Here is a 17242-nt window from a genome sequence, read left to right as displayed (position 1 = left end):
GATACTGCTTCACCCACTCTAACCCCTGGATTATTCAGTGCAGGAAAATGAGGTACAATAAGGAAGTAAGTGACATGACCAAGGTCACAAAAAAATCCTGGCAGAGCCAGAACGAGAATCCAGGTCTCCTGACTCTCAGTTCAGCATTTTCTTTTTCATTGCACCATGTTTAAATCTAATTTCTGCTTTGCTGCTAAATAGAAACATTAGAGGAAAAACAATTTTTCTGGGGGGGATTTGAAAGTTTCAAGAATGCAGTTTACCCTAGTCTTGAAATCTCCCCTTGGCAGTAGTTGTCTAGGCCTGGGGTGCTCAAAACAGTAGCCACTAGCCACAGGCGCTTATTAAAACGCAAATTAATGAAAATTAAACACATTCTAAGGAGTCAGTAGTTAGTGGCTACTGTATTGGACAGGGCACTTACAGAACATCTCCTCACTGCAGCAGCTTCTAGTGGCCAGTGCTGGCTAGACTGCCTTTATGCTAATTGCTTCATTTTATTTTAGACTTTGTCTCATGAGCTAATTACTTCCTAGCCTGACAGATGCCCATGTCTGGCAATACGTCCGTATCAGTTGTTTCTGCTGAACTTTTACATCTTTACCAGTTCCGGTTTGTAATGAAACTCATTTTTTCTCATAAATTAAACTTTTTTCTTTTTTTTAAAGAAATACCAGGAGTCTGTTCGTCAGAGATATAATAAAATCGCATATGCTGATCCTCGTCTCTGGATGCAGGAAGAAAACAATGGTGAGTGTTTCCCCCATGTTTCCCCTAACATTTTATTCTGAAAAATTTCAAACATACAGAAAATTGAAAAACTTGTAAAATAAACACTCATATACTCACCTTCTAGATTCTACAATTAACATTTCACTCTCTTTGCTTTGTCACATATCTGTTTATCCCTCTATCCATCCATCAGTTCATCTTTGCATTTCAAAGTTGCAGATAGTAGCACACTTTACCCCTAAAGTGTGCTTATTATCAACTAGAGTTTAATATTTACTTATGGCTCTTTTTTTCAAGATAAAATTTACAGATGATAAAATGCACAGATCCTAACTGTGCTATTTGGTGGTTTTTGACAACTGGATAACATGTCTGTTATGCAAACCCCTATCAAGATACGGAACATATCACCTCAGAAAGTTCCCTCATGCCCCGCCACGTAGGCAACCACTGTGCTTTCTGAGTTAGCTTTGATTGTCTAGAGTTTCATATAAATGCAGTCATACGATGTGTACCCTTTTGCCTAGACTTCTTTTATTCACCATAGTGTTTTATAAATATATTTATGTCATAAATATATTAAATCTGTGTTGCTTATTTCCTGTTGCTGTTATTAACAAATTTAAGTTTGTAACAAGTTTAAGCTACCTATTTGGTGGCTTAAAGCACAAATTGATTCTCCTATAGTGCTGGGGGGTCAGAATCTGAAGTGAGTCCTAAGGGATTGGAATAAGGGTGTTGGCAAGTTCATTCTGGAGGCTCCAGGGAAGGATCTATTCCTTGTTTCTTTCAGCTCCTAAATTTTGGGCTATTAGGAATAAATCTGCTATGAGTGTATTCATGTGTATAATCTGTGTGTATATCTTAAGTTTTTCTCTTGGATAAATACCTAATAGCAAACTTGCCAGATCATAAAATTAGTTTGTGTTTAACTTTATAAAAAATTGACAAATCTTTACCAAAGCAGCCTTGTTCCAGTTTCCTACATCCTTGCCAACATTTGGTGTCATCAGTCTTTTTCGTGGTAGCCATCCTGGTGAAGGTGAATAATGATATTTAGAACCTTTTCAAGTGATTGTTTTCTTTTTTGAGACACAGTTTCACTCTGTTCCCCAGGCTGGAGTGCAGTGGTACAATCTCAGCTCACCACAACCTCCACCTCCTGAGTTCAAGCGATTCTTGTTGCATCAGCCTCCCAAGTAGCTGGGACTACTGGTGTGCGCCACCACGCCCAGCTAATTTTTTTATCGTCAGTAGAGACAGGGTTTTGCCTGTTGGCCAGGGTTTTACCATGTTGCCTTCAGGTGACCCACCCACCTCGGCCTCCCAAAGTGCTGGGATTCCAAGTGTAAGCCACTGTGCCCAGCTTCTCAAAGTGCTGGGATTACAGGCATGAGCCCTCCCACCTGGACCCTTTCAGGTGATGATTAGGCATTTGTATATCTTCCCTTGTGAAGCATCCAGAATCTTTTGTCACTTTTTTTTTTGGGTTGCTTGTCTTTTTGAGTCATAGAACTTCTTTATGTATTCTGGGTATCTCTTTCCAGATACATGTTTTTGTTTGTTGTTTCTCTAAAATAATTTTGAGGAGATAATTTACATACTTAAATCTCACCTTTTTAAACTGTACAATTCTTTCATTTTTAGTATATTTGCATAGTTGTGCAACTAATTCTAGAACATTTTCATCACTCCCCATTCTTCTTTTTCCCACCCTGGCAGCCACCAGTCTACTTAGATAGTGGTTTTACAAAAAAATTTTTTTCCCATGGAAAAAAAGTGGGCTCAGCTGCTTATTTCCAAAATGTTTTATTATGAACAGACGTTTTTAATTTTGATGAAGTCTAACTTATCAATTCTTTCTTGAGTGGTTTTTGCTTTCTAAGACCTAAGAAACCTTAGTCTCTTGTTTTCTTCTAGAGGCTTTATGGTTTTAGTTTTATGTGTAGGTCTATGATTGATCTTGCATAAAAGTTTGCCTATGATTTGAGGTAGAGGTTAGGGTTCATTTTATTTTTTCCTGATGGATCTCCATGTGTTCTAGTTCCACTTACTGAAAAGACTTTTGCTTTCCTCCTCCACTTTTCAAAATGTATACATATGTATTTGGGCTGCAATGGCTCGGTTACTGTCACCACTTTGGCTGGGAAATGTTACTCAAATTCTGTTTGACTTGTGCTTATCAGTTACTACCTTACTCAAGAAAAGGAGGAGAGTAAAGTGTGGTTAAACATTACCTGTAAGGAATGTAAGCGCCCTGAGTACTACCCTCATGAAGACAAAAGGAAATGGGGGATGGAAGGTTTACCACAGCAGCCTGTGTCACATGTCGTCATGTCAAATAGGACTTTGAGGTATTGTGTTAGAAAAAGTACTCTCCCTCTCAAATTCTGACCAAAAGATGAGCCATCTAAACAAAATACTAACGTGCTACCTTTTGTGTGCTCTCTGTTTTCACGTGCTCTGTGCTTTGCTCCTGTTGTTCTCTCTTCCCCTCAATCCTCCTCCAGCCTCCATTTTCATCCTCATATAGTAGTCAAGCCATTCTTCAAGGCCGGGCTCAGTGATCCTGCTCGGCCTGTGCTTTCCCTGGCATCTCTGCACTGGAACTTAGCTCCCTTCCTGGCCCGTGAACGCCCATAGCACTTTCTGGCATGTCCTACCATGTGTTCAAGGTATTTGTGAAGGTGTCTGGTCTCTCTCAACTAAGCCACAGATTCTTTGAAAGCAGAGAGGTTGTCATTGTGTGTTCCTCGCCATGCCTAGAACGGGACTGGCCCGAGGGCCCCTTTCATCATTGTTGAGTCAGCCCTGGGCATTTTAGCGTCTTTCTGTGTGGAAGCAGAGGAAAGGAAAGTGTTGGAGGGCAATTCGTTTCCCTGATGGTTTGGCCACTGGCCACAAAGTTAGGTTGCATCATGTAGAAGACAGTCTTACAGAGAACTTAGTGTTCTCTGTTTTCAAGGATGATTTAAATTATTAGTCACTATCTGTGACTCTGCCCAGAGTCTAGGTATGCATTTAAAAGGAGCTCTCTAGGACACTAAGAACTGAAATGAGGTTTTGGACACATTCTGGAATCATGGAATTGTTGTAAGTCTCGTTTCTGGTTGTTCTGTTTGTTTAACTTCATCACAAAACCCAATTTAAAGTGATCTTTGCATTGTGCAGTATCTATGTCTCTTATCCCCTCTGAGAACAATTGAAAATTGGATTGCACTCTCAGTAATAGTTTTACAAAAGCTGACTTATGTCATACTTCTCTCTGACAGCAAGAAATCATAAGCATGTAAATGTGACCCAAGTCGCTTGACATATAGATGCTCCCTACTTCAGAGAAGGACAAATTTTCTTCCTACACTTGAAATACATTTAAAATTATAAATAATCTGAAACTCAGAAGAGCTGTCAAGCCTGCAAGTTATAGTTAATAAATTAATGTTTTGACTATCATCATGCAGATTTTTTCAGCATTGCCCGGAGACAAATTAAATCCACTAATTAAGTGTTCAGGTGTGAGTGGGGTTTTTTTTCTTCTTCTTCAGTAATCAAAGCATTTAAAGGTTAAAAAACCCAATTGCTTAAGACTCCTTGAGTGGGTGGCTGGGTCCTAATGGAAGCCATGTAGCCTGGGGCTTTTCATAGACCTCCTTAAGAAACTTTCCTCAGAGCAAGTTCATTATTTCTTAACACTGATTCCGCATTGGTTTCTTTGTAACATAGAAATTCACCTTTGCATTTAAAATGGGTGTTTTCCCATGGCCCTGCTAGCCAACCCTATCATGCCTAAGAGATGTCCATGTAACTTGCTCTCAGGTTCTTGGCCACTAGGACAGCTCTGAAGTGGACACCAACTGTTCTTTATATGCAGTGATTTTATGACCCTCCTTTTCTAGACCAAAAAATCTCAGCAATATGTGGAAAGCCCCTGTCTCCTCATCTAATCAGAATCACGAAGACAGTGGATCGCAAGGATCCAGCCGTGAACATCATGTTAGAAAGGCCCTGTAATGGCAAGTAAGTGCAGAGACACTTTTGATTTCATTCTAGTTGGTCCCCTTTGATGTTACTAGATTTTGAATTCCTGCAGTTCCCATAAGACAGAGAGAAATTCTTCCTTTGAGCAAGATCTTGCCAGACTCCAGGGTGGCTGAGTAAATAGCATATTTACAAGATGGGCATTGAATGTGTTGCATCTTAAGGAGCTTTTCCATGTTCAGTAACATTTAGCTGCTTTTTAATGTGGAAAGCATCACATCAGTACATGTAGGTTGTAGCGATCTTCACTGCATGATTTGCTTTAAGAATGCTGTTGTCAAAGGGATGGGTATTCCCACTGTGTTGAGGGTTGGTTCCTTGAAAAGGGGGAGCAATATATGGTGTTAGGATGTTGAGTTTTGTTCATTGTGAGAAAGAGAAATCAAGATGAGCCTTTGGCTATCAAACCATGAGGGTAAATTAACAGTTTAGCCTTGCTTACAGATGATCTTGAATGCTTTCATCACTTTTATTTGTTCTCAGTTCCCTGGATGAAAGTGTGGGAACAGAGGAGGGATCAGAGAAAAGAGAGGCCCCCCTTCTCTCCCTTGCAGAAGATTCTCAACAGAAAGAAGGTCGAGCTCCCCTCTTTGTCCCACCCGGTATGCGGCACAGCATCGGCGACTACTGCAGTCGTTTTGAGCAGTACCTTCGGATCGTATCTCATGAGGCTGTAGGCTCCTTCAACCCGTGGCTGATAGCTGAAAGGTCAGTAAAATGTTACGGTCTTCTGTTTAGGAACCAAGTGCGAAATTGTTGACTTAGAAAAAGCTGGAGAAAGGGTTAGCCAAGGTCTTATTCCATGCTTTGGGGCCCTGGAGTTGCAGTGGTTGTTCTTGGGCTAGGAGACAGGCTTTCTATTTTCAGACACAGGGAGCCATAAAACAGCATGGGTGGTGCCATCCACAGGGGCGCTCTGCAGCCTTCTTTTCCTAGGCAGAGGGTCCCAGTCAGCCCGGGCTGTCATCACAGAATACCATCGACTGCGTGACTTAAACAAGAACGTATTTCTCACAGTCCTGGAGGCTGGGGTGTCTAAGAGCAAGGTGCTGGCAGATCGAGTGTCTGTTGAGGGCCCTCTTCCTGGCTTGCAGATGGCCGTCTTCTTGCCGTGTCCTCACGTGACAGAGAAAGGGAACTCTGGTCTCTTCTTCTCAGAAGGGCACTGATCCCATTGAGGGACCTCCACCCTCATGACCTCATCTAAACCTAATTATCTCCCAAAGGCCCCACCACAGATACTACCACATTGGGGGTTAGGGCTTCAACATATGAATGTGGAGGAAACACGGACATTCAGCCCCCAGCAATAGAAGTACAATACTCAGGAGTCAGTCAGAGCTGATTTCCTGTTGCTGTTAATGCTAATGTTGTCCCATCAGAGAACACAAAATATTCCTGGGCAGGAAACAGCCATGACTGTGGAATCTTCTTGGTGGGGACAAATTTGCTTTTATCAGTAGCAGGCCTCTGATTTTGCAATATTTTCTTTAACCCTTCTCCTTCTTTCATTATGTGGGTAACGTAGTTTTGTGGAGTCACAAAACAAGATCCTGTAGCTACTAAATTTTGAAGAATGGGTAGCCCCTTTTTTTATGTACAAATATTTAATTAAAAGATATGTGTAAATCTATTCTTTTTAAATAGGGCCCACATTTAAATTCTTCACAAGTTATCACCTTGTTACAAACATGCAAGATATTTTTCATCACTGAGCTAAGTAGTATACTATGATTACATTTATGTAGTAGAATAGTAGTATACTATGATTACATTTCTTTTTATTTGCTAGTTATTTTATATGTTTGTTAACTTTACCTACACAGTAGCCAACCTCTCAATAATATAATTTTTGTCTGGATCAAAAGTATCAGTTAATCTCTGTGACTCGGCCCCACCCTTACTTTTTCTCCTGAGACCCCTTTTCCTCCTACCCGAGTCCGGGCGGCTGCTCTCCAGATCGACCGGATGGCTTTCATCCTGGGGCTTCCCTTCCTCATCACCCTTCGTGTTCGGTTACATCTCCCTGTAATAGATGCCCTGTTTTCTGATGCCTTTGTCTTCTGCTTTCTTGGTTTACTCTCTTATTTTGATGGAGCATATCCTGCTTTGTGTATTGGAGGAAATTTCTTGAAACTTACAAGTGTGAAAGTGTCTGCCTTTGTACTTGATTGATGACTTGGCTGAATTAAAAATTACTGGTTTATTTTTTCCAAAGAATATACCTTCCTTCTTTTGTGGAGGTGGAGAAGGGATTGTCACTTAGCTGCCAGAATAGGGGTGGAGTGTGTCAGTCCAACTGCTTGTTCTGCAAATTTTCAGCCAGTCTCCTCATTTTCTACCCCATACTGCACTCTGCCTTCATGATTCTCAGCACTCTCACTTCCTGAGCCTTCATGATATTTTATAGGGCAAACCGGCTTGTTTTTGCCTGGCATCCCTCCCACCCCCCGCTTACAGACTCTTAGGTTTCAGCTCCCTCTATGCTGCTAAATCAGTAATGATTCTTCTGTGTGCTTTTATCTTCTGAAAGTCTTGGACATTTCACATCCACTCGTGTCTCTTTTTGTAGATGTATGTATTTGTGTATCTATTTTCTTGTATTTCAGTGGGATTTTGGGTGGGATCAGGGATAATCACTTGTGTTTAAGCCCTCAGGTTGACCCTGAAGTCCTGAGACTTCTCTTTGGTATACATCATAGTACCCTTCAAAGTATATAAGATGCTTTGTTCTGGTAGAGACACACATTTGTCTTCACATGTATTCTTAAGGATTATCTGGGAGAAGAGAAGAAGTAAACTCGACTTGCTTCCTTTTGTTAACACATGCTCCTGTAGCATATGTACTCATTTTCTTGTAACCTGTCCGACTTGCTTAGGCTAACCGGGGTACTGGGAAATCCAAAAGCCAAGGAAGATAGACTGTTCCTGGTGTGTTCTTACCACCTGATCAAATGATACATTTTGTTCACAGTTGTTAGGTAAATGTAGGGAAAATCTCTCAGCCTGTAAGGAATAACAGGTTAAAATGTAGAGGACAGAGCTATTAAAATATGCCTGGATTTTTACAGTATTTTCCTCTGCTGTTCTTTGACCCCAAGTGACAGTGCATGTGAACAGTCTAGCTCTGTTTGGTTTTTATCTCTTCTTTTTTTATTATTTTATTTTATTTTATTTTAGATGGAGTCTCACTCTATCACCCAGGCTGGAGTGCAGTGGTACAATCTTGGCTCACTGCAACCTCCACCTCCTGGGTTCAAGCAATTCTCCTGCCTCACCCTCCCGAGTAGCTAGGATTACAGGTGCTGGCTACCACATCTGGCTAATTTTTGTGTTTTTAGTAAAGACAGGGTTTTACCATGTTGCCCATGCTGGTCTCGAACTCCTGACCTCAGGTGATCCACCCGCCTCAGCCTCTCAAAGTGCTGGGATTACAGGCGTGAGCCTCTATCTCTTCTTTTTTAGTTTATGGTTTGAATATTCCAAAGATGAGAGTTACGTTGATCAGATCTTTAAAAAGCATCCAAAGACAGTTGACTTCATCTAAAGCCTCTTGGGTAAGGAGAAAGTTGAGTTTTTTCCTTTCTTTTAATGTCTTTATTCCTCATTATACCTGAAGAAAAGCACTTCCAGCGATTAGCATGAACAGGTGATATAAACTGAATGCAAATAAAAGAGTGATGTGGAAGGAAAGGCTTAAGGTGACAGTGCTTTTATTAAAAGCAAATTCTTAAGAATTCCTGGCTTGAAAAACAATCAAGTGAATTCTGGTTGAAAAGGACAAATGAATGTATGTATTTCTCTTTACTTCCTATATCTCTATCCCACTATATGTCATTACAAGAATGAATAAAAGACATGAAACCATCAATGACAGCAAACAAGAAATACCAATAAGAATTTGGAAGCCATAAAGCAGTTAGACAAATGGTGACTGACTTAGCAGGCTAGAGAAAGCTAAGTGCCTAATGAGGAGGAAGGCAAGAACCAAGTTTTTCTGTAAAGAACATTGGTTGAGACTCAGGAATTAGAAGCATTAGATGCTTGTGAATGCATGGATGTAGGTGTATTGGGCTATTCTTGCATTGCTGTGAATACCTGAGACTGGGTAATTTATAATGAGAAGAGGTTTCATTAGCTCACAGTTCTGCAGGCTTTACAGGAAGCATGGTGTTGGCATATGATTGGCTTCTCGGGACACCTCAGGAAACGTACAGTCATGGCAGAAGACGAAGTGGGGAACAGGCATATCACATAGCAAAAGGAGCAAGCAAGGGGTGGGGGAGAATGCCATACACTTTTAAATGACCAGGTCTCATGAGAACCCACTATCATGAAGACAGCACCAAACCGTGAGGGATCTTCTCCCATGATCCAAACACTTCCCACCTTGCCCCACCTCCAGCACTGGGGATTACAGTTCATCATAAGATTTGAGCAGGAACAAATTATACAAACTGTATCAACAGGTGAGCCAGGAAATAGGAGGCTTGCTTGACATTCTTGTTCTTGAAAATGAGCAGACAGCTGAGATGACCAGACATTTGATAAAAGATACGTAGGCTATTATAACAGATAAGCACTCTGAGGCAGCAAAGCAGACAATACAGTGAGAAGAATAAAACATTAAAAACAGGCTAGAATTAATATTCTCAGAGAGCTAAGTGAAACTGTTATATCATGAAACAAGAACAGGATACTATAAAAAAGGAACTTTCAGGGAATGAAAAGAAAGTTCTTAGAAATTAAAAACATGATGGCTCAAGTAAACTCACTAGAAGGATCCAAAGAAAAAAGTCAAAAGTTTCAAGTGGTAGAATAAAAAGACAAGAAACTAGGTAGTAGAGAAGAAATATTTTTAAAATTAGAAGCCTGTTCTAGGAGATTCAACATCTAAATCACTGGACTTCCAGAATGTGGGAAAAGGGAAAAAGGAGCAATGGGAAATTACCACAGAAATGCTATAAGAAAATTTCCCAGAAGGCTGTCTTTAGATTGAAAGGGTTCATCAGTTGTCCTCTTGTGAGTGAGTGAAGGAATAAATGAATACAACAGAACAGAACACACCATAGCACATCATTATGAAAAGGAAATGTGAGCATCTCAATATAAGGAAAAGAAAGATGGCAAAAGATTCCAGAGGGTAAAAACTGTACACATTCAAATAATCAGAAATGAGAATGGCCTATTGTTTTTAGTAGCAACACCAGAAGCTAGAAGATATTAGAGCCTACTTCCAAAATTTAACTTAGAATTATGTGCTCAGATAAATTATCAATTAAAGATAAGGGCAGATAGAACAGAAACATTTTTAGGGCTGGGTATGGTGGCTCACATCTAATCCCAGAACTTTGAGAGGCTAGGCGGGAGGATTGCTTGAGCCCAGGAGTTTGATACCAGCCCAAGCAACATAGTGAAACGTCATCTCTACAAAAAATAAAAAATTAGCTGAGCATGATGCTACATGCCTGTAGTCCCAGTTACTCAGGAGGCTGAGGTGGGAGGATTGCTTGAGCCCAGGAGGTCAAGGCTGCAGTGAGCTGAGATGGCACCACTGCACTCCAGCCTGAGTGACAGAGGGAGACTGAATCTCTAAAAAAAACCAAAAACACATTTTCAGGTGGGCAAAGTGTTTAAAAATTTAGTTCCCATGCTACTGAAAGATCTAAATTACCAATGCAAGATGAGCATTAGGAAAGAGGAAGACTTGGGTTTTAGTAAACTTAGACTTTACAGTGGAACTTCCAGAAGAATGGCAAAAGCCTTTCCAGGATAAGATTTTTCAGTGAGCATAGAAAAGAACTAATCCAGATTAGAGTAGTGGGACAGAGTACTCCAGCAGGGATGGTTCCACAAGGGGAAAAGCAGAACGGGAAAGATTTAAAAAGGAAGAAGAAAAACAGATACTTTACCTAATGTGTTGGAATGTAGTGGAAGTACCCTTGTATTTCTCTCGCAGTTTAGGTATAAATTAGTGATAGGAATATAGAAAGTGAAGCAAATATAAAAACGAGGTAATCACTTCTGCTCCTAGTGATGACGCACTTGGTAATCTGGACCACCTCTCCCACTGAGGATAACTTTTAATAGAAAAGCTGTATTAAAAATAAAACCTATATTCTTGAAGGCATCAAGAAGTTAACTAGGTAATGAAGAATAACTGGGCCAGGGTCCTGGAGAAGACAGAGCCCTGGGGAGGTTAGCCCTTTGTTGAGCACTGGATAGCCAGTTTGGAGGGAGATGAGCAGCACTTCTGACAGCCTTTTCAGAACAGAGGACAGAGGCTGGAATCAGAGGACAGACGTTGGAATTCACGGGTTGCCAAAGTGGGGGAATTGTCCTAGTGAACTTTCCTCACTTTTAATTGGGCCCCCAAAAGATTGCACTCTGGAAGTACAGGTGACCTGGATATAAATAGGCCTTCTCAGGGACTCCACTCAGCTTCAAATTATCTCAGACTGGATTGAGGTGATTCTAGATTGTTACTGCCCCACAGGTACCACACATTAGAAAACATGAATTTTCTCTGGAGGAAAATAACATCATCTTAGGAATCAAGTTATTTCTACGATTGTCAAATACTCGTATATGGTGAAAAATAACCAGGCAACAGAAAGACAAGACAATAACAAGAACAGACCTGCAGCAGGTACAAATATTAGAGCTATCAGACAGAGACATTAAAATAACTGTGCCTAGTGCATTCACAGAAATAAAAGACACAAATTAGAACTTCAGCATAGAACTAGGAACTAAACAAAATCCAAATGGACATTCTAGAATGAAAGATAAAGTTTCTGAAATGAGGAATTCATTGGTTGGGCTCAATAGCAAATTAGACACAACAGAAGAAAAAATTAGAGACCTGGAGCATAGGACAGAAGAAAATATCCAGAGTGATTCCCGGAGACACACAAAAAAAGATGAAAAGTGAAGAAGACAGGGAAAGGGACATAGAGGAGGTAAGAAGGTCTAACGTGTTGTTGGAGTCTCAGGACAGGAGACAGAGAAAATGAGTCAGAAACAACATCCCAAGAGATAATGGCCATCACTTCCCCAGAGTAGCAAAAGACATCAAGTCATAGATTTAAGAAGCTCCAAAAACCCCAAACAAGAAAAATAAAAAGAAATCCGTACATAATAATTACTGAAAGATCTCAGACAGAGAAAATCTTAAAATCAGCTGGAGGAGGAAAAATCAAGATAAGCAAAAACACTGGAAACTGGAAGACCTGGCTTATCTTTTAAAATTCCAAATGAAAAGAACCACCAGTCTGGAGTTCTAAGCCCAGTGAAAGATACATCAAGAGGCAAGGTGAGAAAAGAGTTTCCTAACAAAGCTGAATTACCAGTAGACCTTCACTGTAGGAAATACTAAAAGAGTATTTTGGGGGCAGAAAGAAAACAGTCACAGATGGAAGGTCAGAAATATAGGAAGGCATGAATTTTAAAAATAGGTAAATAGGTGAGTTAAAGTGAATATTGACTGTATGAAACAATACTGATGTTTTATGGATGCGTGTGTATGTGTACTCACACATTTAAAATATATAGTAACAATAGCATGTAAGAATGTAAGGAAGGGGATAAATTTCATATTCTGAGGTTCTTGCATTGTGTGGGAAAAAGGGTAAGAATGTCAATTAATGTTAGACGTCAAGTCATAGATACTTGTAATCCAGGGTGGCCACTTAAAGAATCATAAAAGTGTGTGTAATGTCCAAGTCAGTAGAGAAGAACAAATGTAGTTTAAAAATTACAAAATCTAAAGGAAACCAAGAAAGAAGAGAGAACAAAGAGCCAAATGTAGAAAATACCTATTATTTTAGAAGCATAAATTCAAATATATCAGAATAACATTAAAGGCAAAAGGACCTTACATGCCAATTAAAAGACAAAGGATTGTCGGATTAGCAAAAAAAACAAAGACAACTGGGTGGGAATGGGGTAGAAGGGATAGGAGATGGGGAGTGAAACTTATCTGCATTTACCATTTTTGTGTAACTCTGACTTTTGAAACCATGTTAATGTTTCTTATACATCCCCTTTAATCAACAGGGATGGGAAGGGGGCCTTAAGTCGAATACAAACAGAAACATGAACCTAACTGTATTTCAAATAAATAATATAATCACACTAATGGAATGAAGCCTAAATAACTTTTGAACACAGTATATTGACTCTATACCTCTGGCTAAAGACAAAAAGAACTATAAACACATAACTGGATTCTAGTTTGTAGGTTTCTTTTACACAGTGGCATGGGTTAACAGTTCTAAAACCACTTTATATTTTAGGATTGGTCCAATAAGTAAGTACATTGTGAATAATGGGAGCAAGGTTTCTAGGGGAAGGTTGGGATGAATATATGGTTTTTTATAGATGTAGAAATAGATACAGGATGTTTCTTAGTTTGTCTGCTGAGAAGGCCCAGAAGCAGAGGTGCCAGTAGCAATGAGCACACCTGGTACCCACATCTTGGTTTCTAAATACCATTCTCCATGAAGAGGTACCCGGGCTTCTTGGAAGAATGGCTGATTACAAGACTGGGGCTGGAAAAATGTAAGATAAGCCTCAGACATACTGTGCTAGAAAGGAAGTGCTCAAAGGATGGGGACATGTCAAGAGTTCACAAGAGCGCCTAGTGGCCAAATCCAGGACATTTTCAAGCATCAAAATAAGTAATAATAGTAATGGATTACAAACTATACAATAAAATAAGACCAAACTATAAGGCCAAACTGATAGGAATGAATACATAAGTAAAGGAGAAGGGAAAGCTTTCATTACAGTAGAATGCCAGCTATTAAATGGAGAAGGAATGATGGAAGTAGAAAATCCGTGTTTAGCAACCCTGTAGTAATTGATTTAGGCGAGTTTGATGAGAAACAGGAGTTTACGTAGTCTCAAAGTATCTCCCTCCACTATACCATTAATTACAAAGGGAAAAACAGTAACTTTACAAGGGAGAAGCCTGGCAGACATCACCATAACTCAGTAATGCAAAATTCACTGTCATCATTAATGGATATCAAATAGATACCATGGTGCACTGAAAGGACACACTGTCCTTCCGGGGCATCCCTTTCAAAAACGTATGGCCTGAATCTGATCTTAAGGAAAAAACCCAAATTGAGGGACATTCTCCCCGCCCCCACCCCACCCAAAAAAAAGGCACTCTTTAAAAAATGTTAAGGTCATGAGAGGCAAAGAAAGACTGAAGAACTATTTCAGATTACCGTAGACTGAAGAGCTATGACAACAAAATGCGACATGGAATCCCGGACTGGAATCTTGGACTAGAAAAAATTTTCTTTCGAAGGATATTATTTGAATGGTTGGCAAAATCTGAATAAGGCCTGTAGATAGATAGGCCTGTAGAATAGATAATAGTTTCGTATCAATGTTAATTTTATAATTGTTATAATTGTACCATAGTTATTTAAGAGAATGTCCTTGTTTGTAGGGCTACTTGGGAGATACGAAGCCTGCACTGTTCAGAAAATAAAGGGGTGTGTGTGTGTGTGTGTGTGTGTGTGTGTGTATAGAGGAGCACCCGTGCAGAATCCCCTAGTGTCCTGCCCTGTCACCTACAAGAAGGCACACCCCTTTCCTCCGTCGGCCAGTCAGGCAGCTGTTAGAGGTGGGGCTAGGTTGCAGCTGGTTCGTTTCTGGTCGCCTCTGGTTTCAAACACATTGAGGATGAAGTCCATCCTGTGTATGTTTTAGGCCCATCCCTCTAGCAGGATTTTGGGATCTAAGCACCATCGCATCCTTCTGTCTAGGAGAGCAGGGCCTCTTACCTTGTTTTCCTTCTTCAAAAGTATCTTGGCCGGGCACGGTGGCTCACGCCTGTAATCCCAGCACTTTGGGAGGCTGAGGTGGGCAGATCACAAGGTCAGGAGATCGAGACCATCCTGGCTAACATGGTGAAACCCCGTCTCTACTAAAAATAATAAAATTAGCTGGGCGTGGTGGCAGGCACCTGTAGTCCCAGCTACCTGGGAGGCTGAGGCAGAAGAATGGCGTGAACCTGGGAGGCGGAGGTTGCAGTGAGCCCACGTCGAGCCACTGCACTCCAGCCTGGGCGACAGAGCGAGACTCCATCTCAAAAAAAAAAATCTTGCTGTTCTTGGCCTTCTGAATTTCCATTTAGATTTCAGAATTGACTTGTTAATTTCCACAGCTGAGTAAAAGAATGACTCCCATCCATGGATGTATATGCCTTTACTGTATTTTATTTTATTGTATATATTTTGAGATGGAATCTTGCTCTGTTGTCCAGGCTGGAGTGCAGTGGCGTGATCTCTGCTCACTGTAACCTCCACTTGCCAGGTTCAAGTGATTCTTCTGCCTCAGCCTCCTGAGTAACTGGGTTTACAGGTGTGCACGCCACCACGCCTGGCTAATTTTATGTATTTTTAGTAGAGACAGGGTTTCACCATGTTGGCCAGGCTGGTCTCAAACTCCTGACCTCAGGTGATCCACCCGCCTCGGCCTCCCAAAGTGCTGGGATAACAGGCGTGAGCCACTGCGCCTGGCGTTGTGCATACCTTTGGTTGTGTTGTTTGTCTTCCAGCTTTTCAGAAGAGCTGGTAGATGAAGCTCTGGGTGCCGTGGCTGCTGAACTTCAGGATATGTGTGAAGATTATGCAGAAGCTGTGTTCACCTCAGAATTCTTAGAGGCTGCTACATAAAGGCTCTCCAAGGCGAGGCCCTTTGTCTCACACTGGAGAAGGGATGGCACTACCCTTTGTTTTGGCCCACAGGAAATTTTCATCCTCAGCTGTGCATCCAGGCCCAGAAGGTGCTGCCCACGGAAAGGAAGGCAGTGCCAGGGAGGTCATCCTCACTTTGCATTTTCTTTTGTTATGGCAATGGTTCTAGAAATGTATGATGCAATGTATTACACTTACCGGTGCCCAGGAAACACGACTTGATGATGGCAATATTTTCAGAATGTGTACTTTTCCTATTGAAATATGATGTTCATTCCTCTGGCTCAGTTTGGTGATGAAAATGTTTTGAAAGATAATCGATACGTATATTTCACACACGGATTCAGGTTGCTGTTGAACCCTTGGTGGCATTGATGCCAACACAAGTGCAGCTACTAGCTGGTCCCATCGCCGGGCCCCTGTTTTGCATCTTTGGCGATTTCCTGTCAGGACCTCTGGCCCTACTAGGCTACAGACTCAGGGAGAGCACAGTTTGGCTATGCTGCCAAACCTCTGCTCTGCTGCAGCTTATTACAAACAGGAGCCCTCCCACGCCCACCCCCGGTTGTCAGTGCACAATAATAAACACACATTTCTTCAATGTTCCATTCCTAGGTGATTTTCACATTTTTAGTTCCTCAGCATATTTTATTGCTGTGTTTGACACAATCTGGTATAAAAAACTTTCTCTGGATTCAGAGGAAGTTTGACGAATCAGGAGAGGCCCAGGCCTTCTCTGTGCCTGGCTGAAGGTACAGAGCCCGCTGTGTCTCCGATGAGGTCAGAAGTGTCTCTATTTCATACCACAAAGGAACTCCGAGTGGGAGTAGAGAACAGACGGATGGCGCGAAGACCTCTGCGTCTCCCCAGAGAAAGGAAGAAACTTAAGAACCATCATGGCCTGGTCCTCCAACATCTTACAGATCATGTTTTCCAAGAGAAAAGCCTGTGTTTTCAGAAACTCTGCATTCAGAAAAAGAAACAGAATGTGCATAAGAATCAGGCCACTGCCTGGGAAGACTTCCTCTCAATTCCTAGCCTGAGGCTCAGTGAAGGAACCGTGCAGAAAGAATGCCTGAGACGCCCCCAGGGAATAAGGGAACTCTTTATAACCCGTCCAGTGCTGTCATCTGGGATTTTTCTCTGAAGTACGAGAATTTCAGGTGATTTAAGCTGCTCGATCACACTTATTTGTGCAAAATTGATTTTCATTTAATGTTAATGTTTTCCTGCTTAATTTTATATAACTTCAGAATGTAAAGAGCTTCAAGGTAAATTACAAGGTCTTTCAACTGGGGAGTTAAATGTGTACACTTGAATTAATAGGAGCACCTGTCATTGCTAGTATAAAGTAATTTGTGTGGCAGTTTGTACTGTGCTGATTTTTAAAAATAAACCCAATATTTTAAAGTATGTGCCTGTCTATTTGAAATAATTTACATCTCCCTTTTTTCCCACAGGCAAAGTGAAATGTGATTTACAGAAACCATTGAGAATACTTTTATATGTGATATGAGTATAGTGGATTATTTGCCACCCCTTCCCACCGAGAAAAAAAACAAATGACAATAAAAGCTAACATTTATTGGGCACCTGCTAGAGCATTGCTCACCAGGCCCACCATGTAGTAACTTACTTCATCCTCACCTCATCTCTGTGAGGTGGACAGCATCATTGTTCCCATCGTATAGATGAATAAAGCGAGGCACAGGAGATAATTTGACCAAACAAACTTTAAGTTCACCTGAGCACCT

The 17242-nt window shown here is 40.9% G+C and overlaps 1 protein-coding gene across 11 annotated transcripts in view; it reads left to right on the top strand.

The window, feature by feature from the left end:
• Nucleotides 1–16901, top strand: part of KIAA0753 (KIAA0753 ortholog) — a 63697-nt gene extending 46796 nt beyond the window's left edge. For 9 of the 11 annotated variants that reach the window (XM_008010046.3, XM_037987380.2, XM_008010043.3 and 6 more), the window contains 4 exons: nucleotides 669–750; nucleotides 4629–4749; nucleotides 5254–5478; nucleotides 15350–16901. In XM_008010046.3, the coding sequence (XP_008008237.2) occupies nucleotides 669–750; nucleotides 4629–4749; nucleotides 5254–5478; nucleotides 15350–15467 (546 nt within the window). In that variant the 3' untranslated portion in view covers nucleotides 15468–16901. Of the gene's footprint in view, nucleotides 1–668; nucleotides 751–2918; nucleotides 3087–4628; nucleotides 4750–5253; nucleotides 5479–15349 lie in introns of those variants that run through there. The other 2 variants (XR_005236734.2, XR_005236735.2) reach the window with 2 other exon arrangements.
• The last annotated feature ends 341 nt before the right edge of the window (nucleotides 16902–17242 follow it).

Source organism: Chlorocebus sabaeus, chromosome 16 (assembly GCF_047675955.1).
Source record: "Chlorocebus sabaeus isolate Y175 chromosome 16, mChlSab1.0.hap1, whole genome shotgun sequence".
Classification (NCBI taxonomy): domain Eukaryota; kingdom Metazoa; phylum Chordata; class Mammalia; order Primates; family Cercopithecidae; genus Chlorocebus; species Chlorocebus sabaeus.
This window is presented reverse-complemented; position numbering and strand designations above follow the sequence as displayed.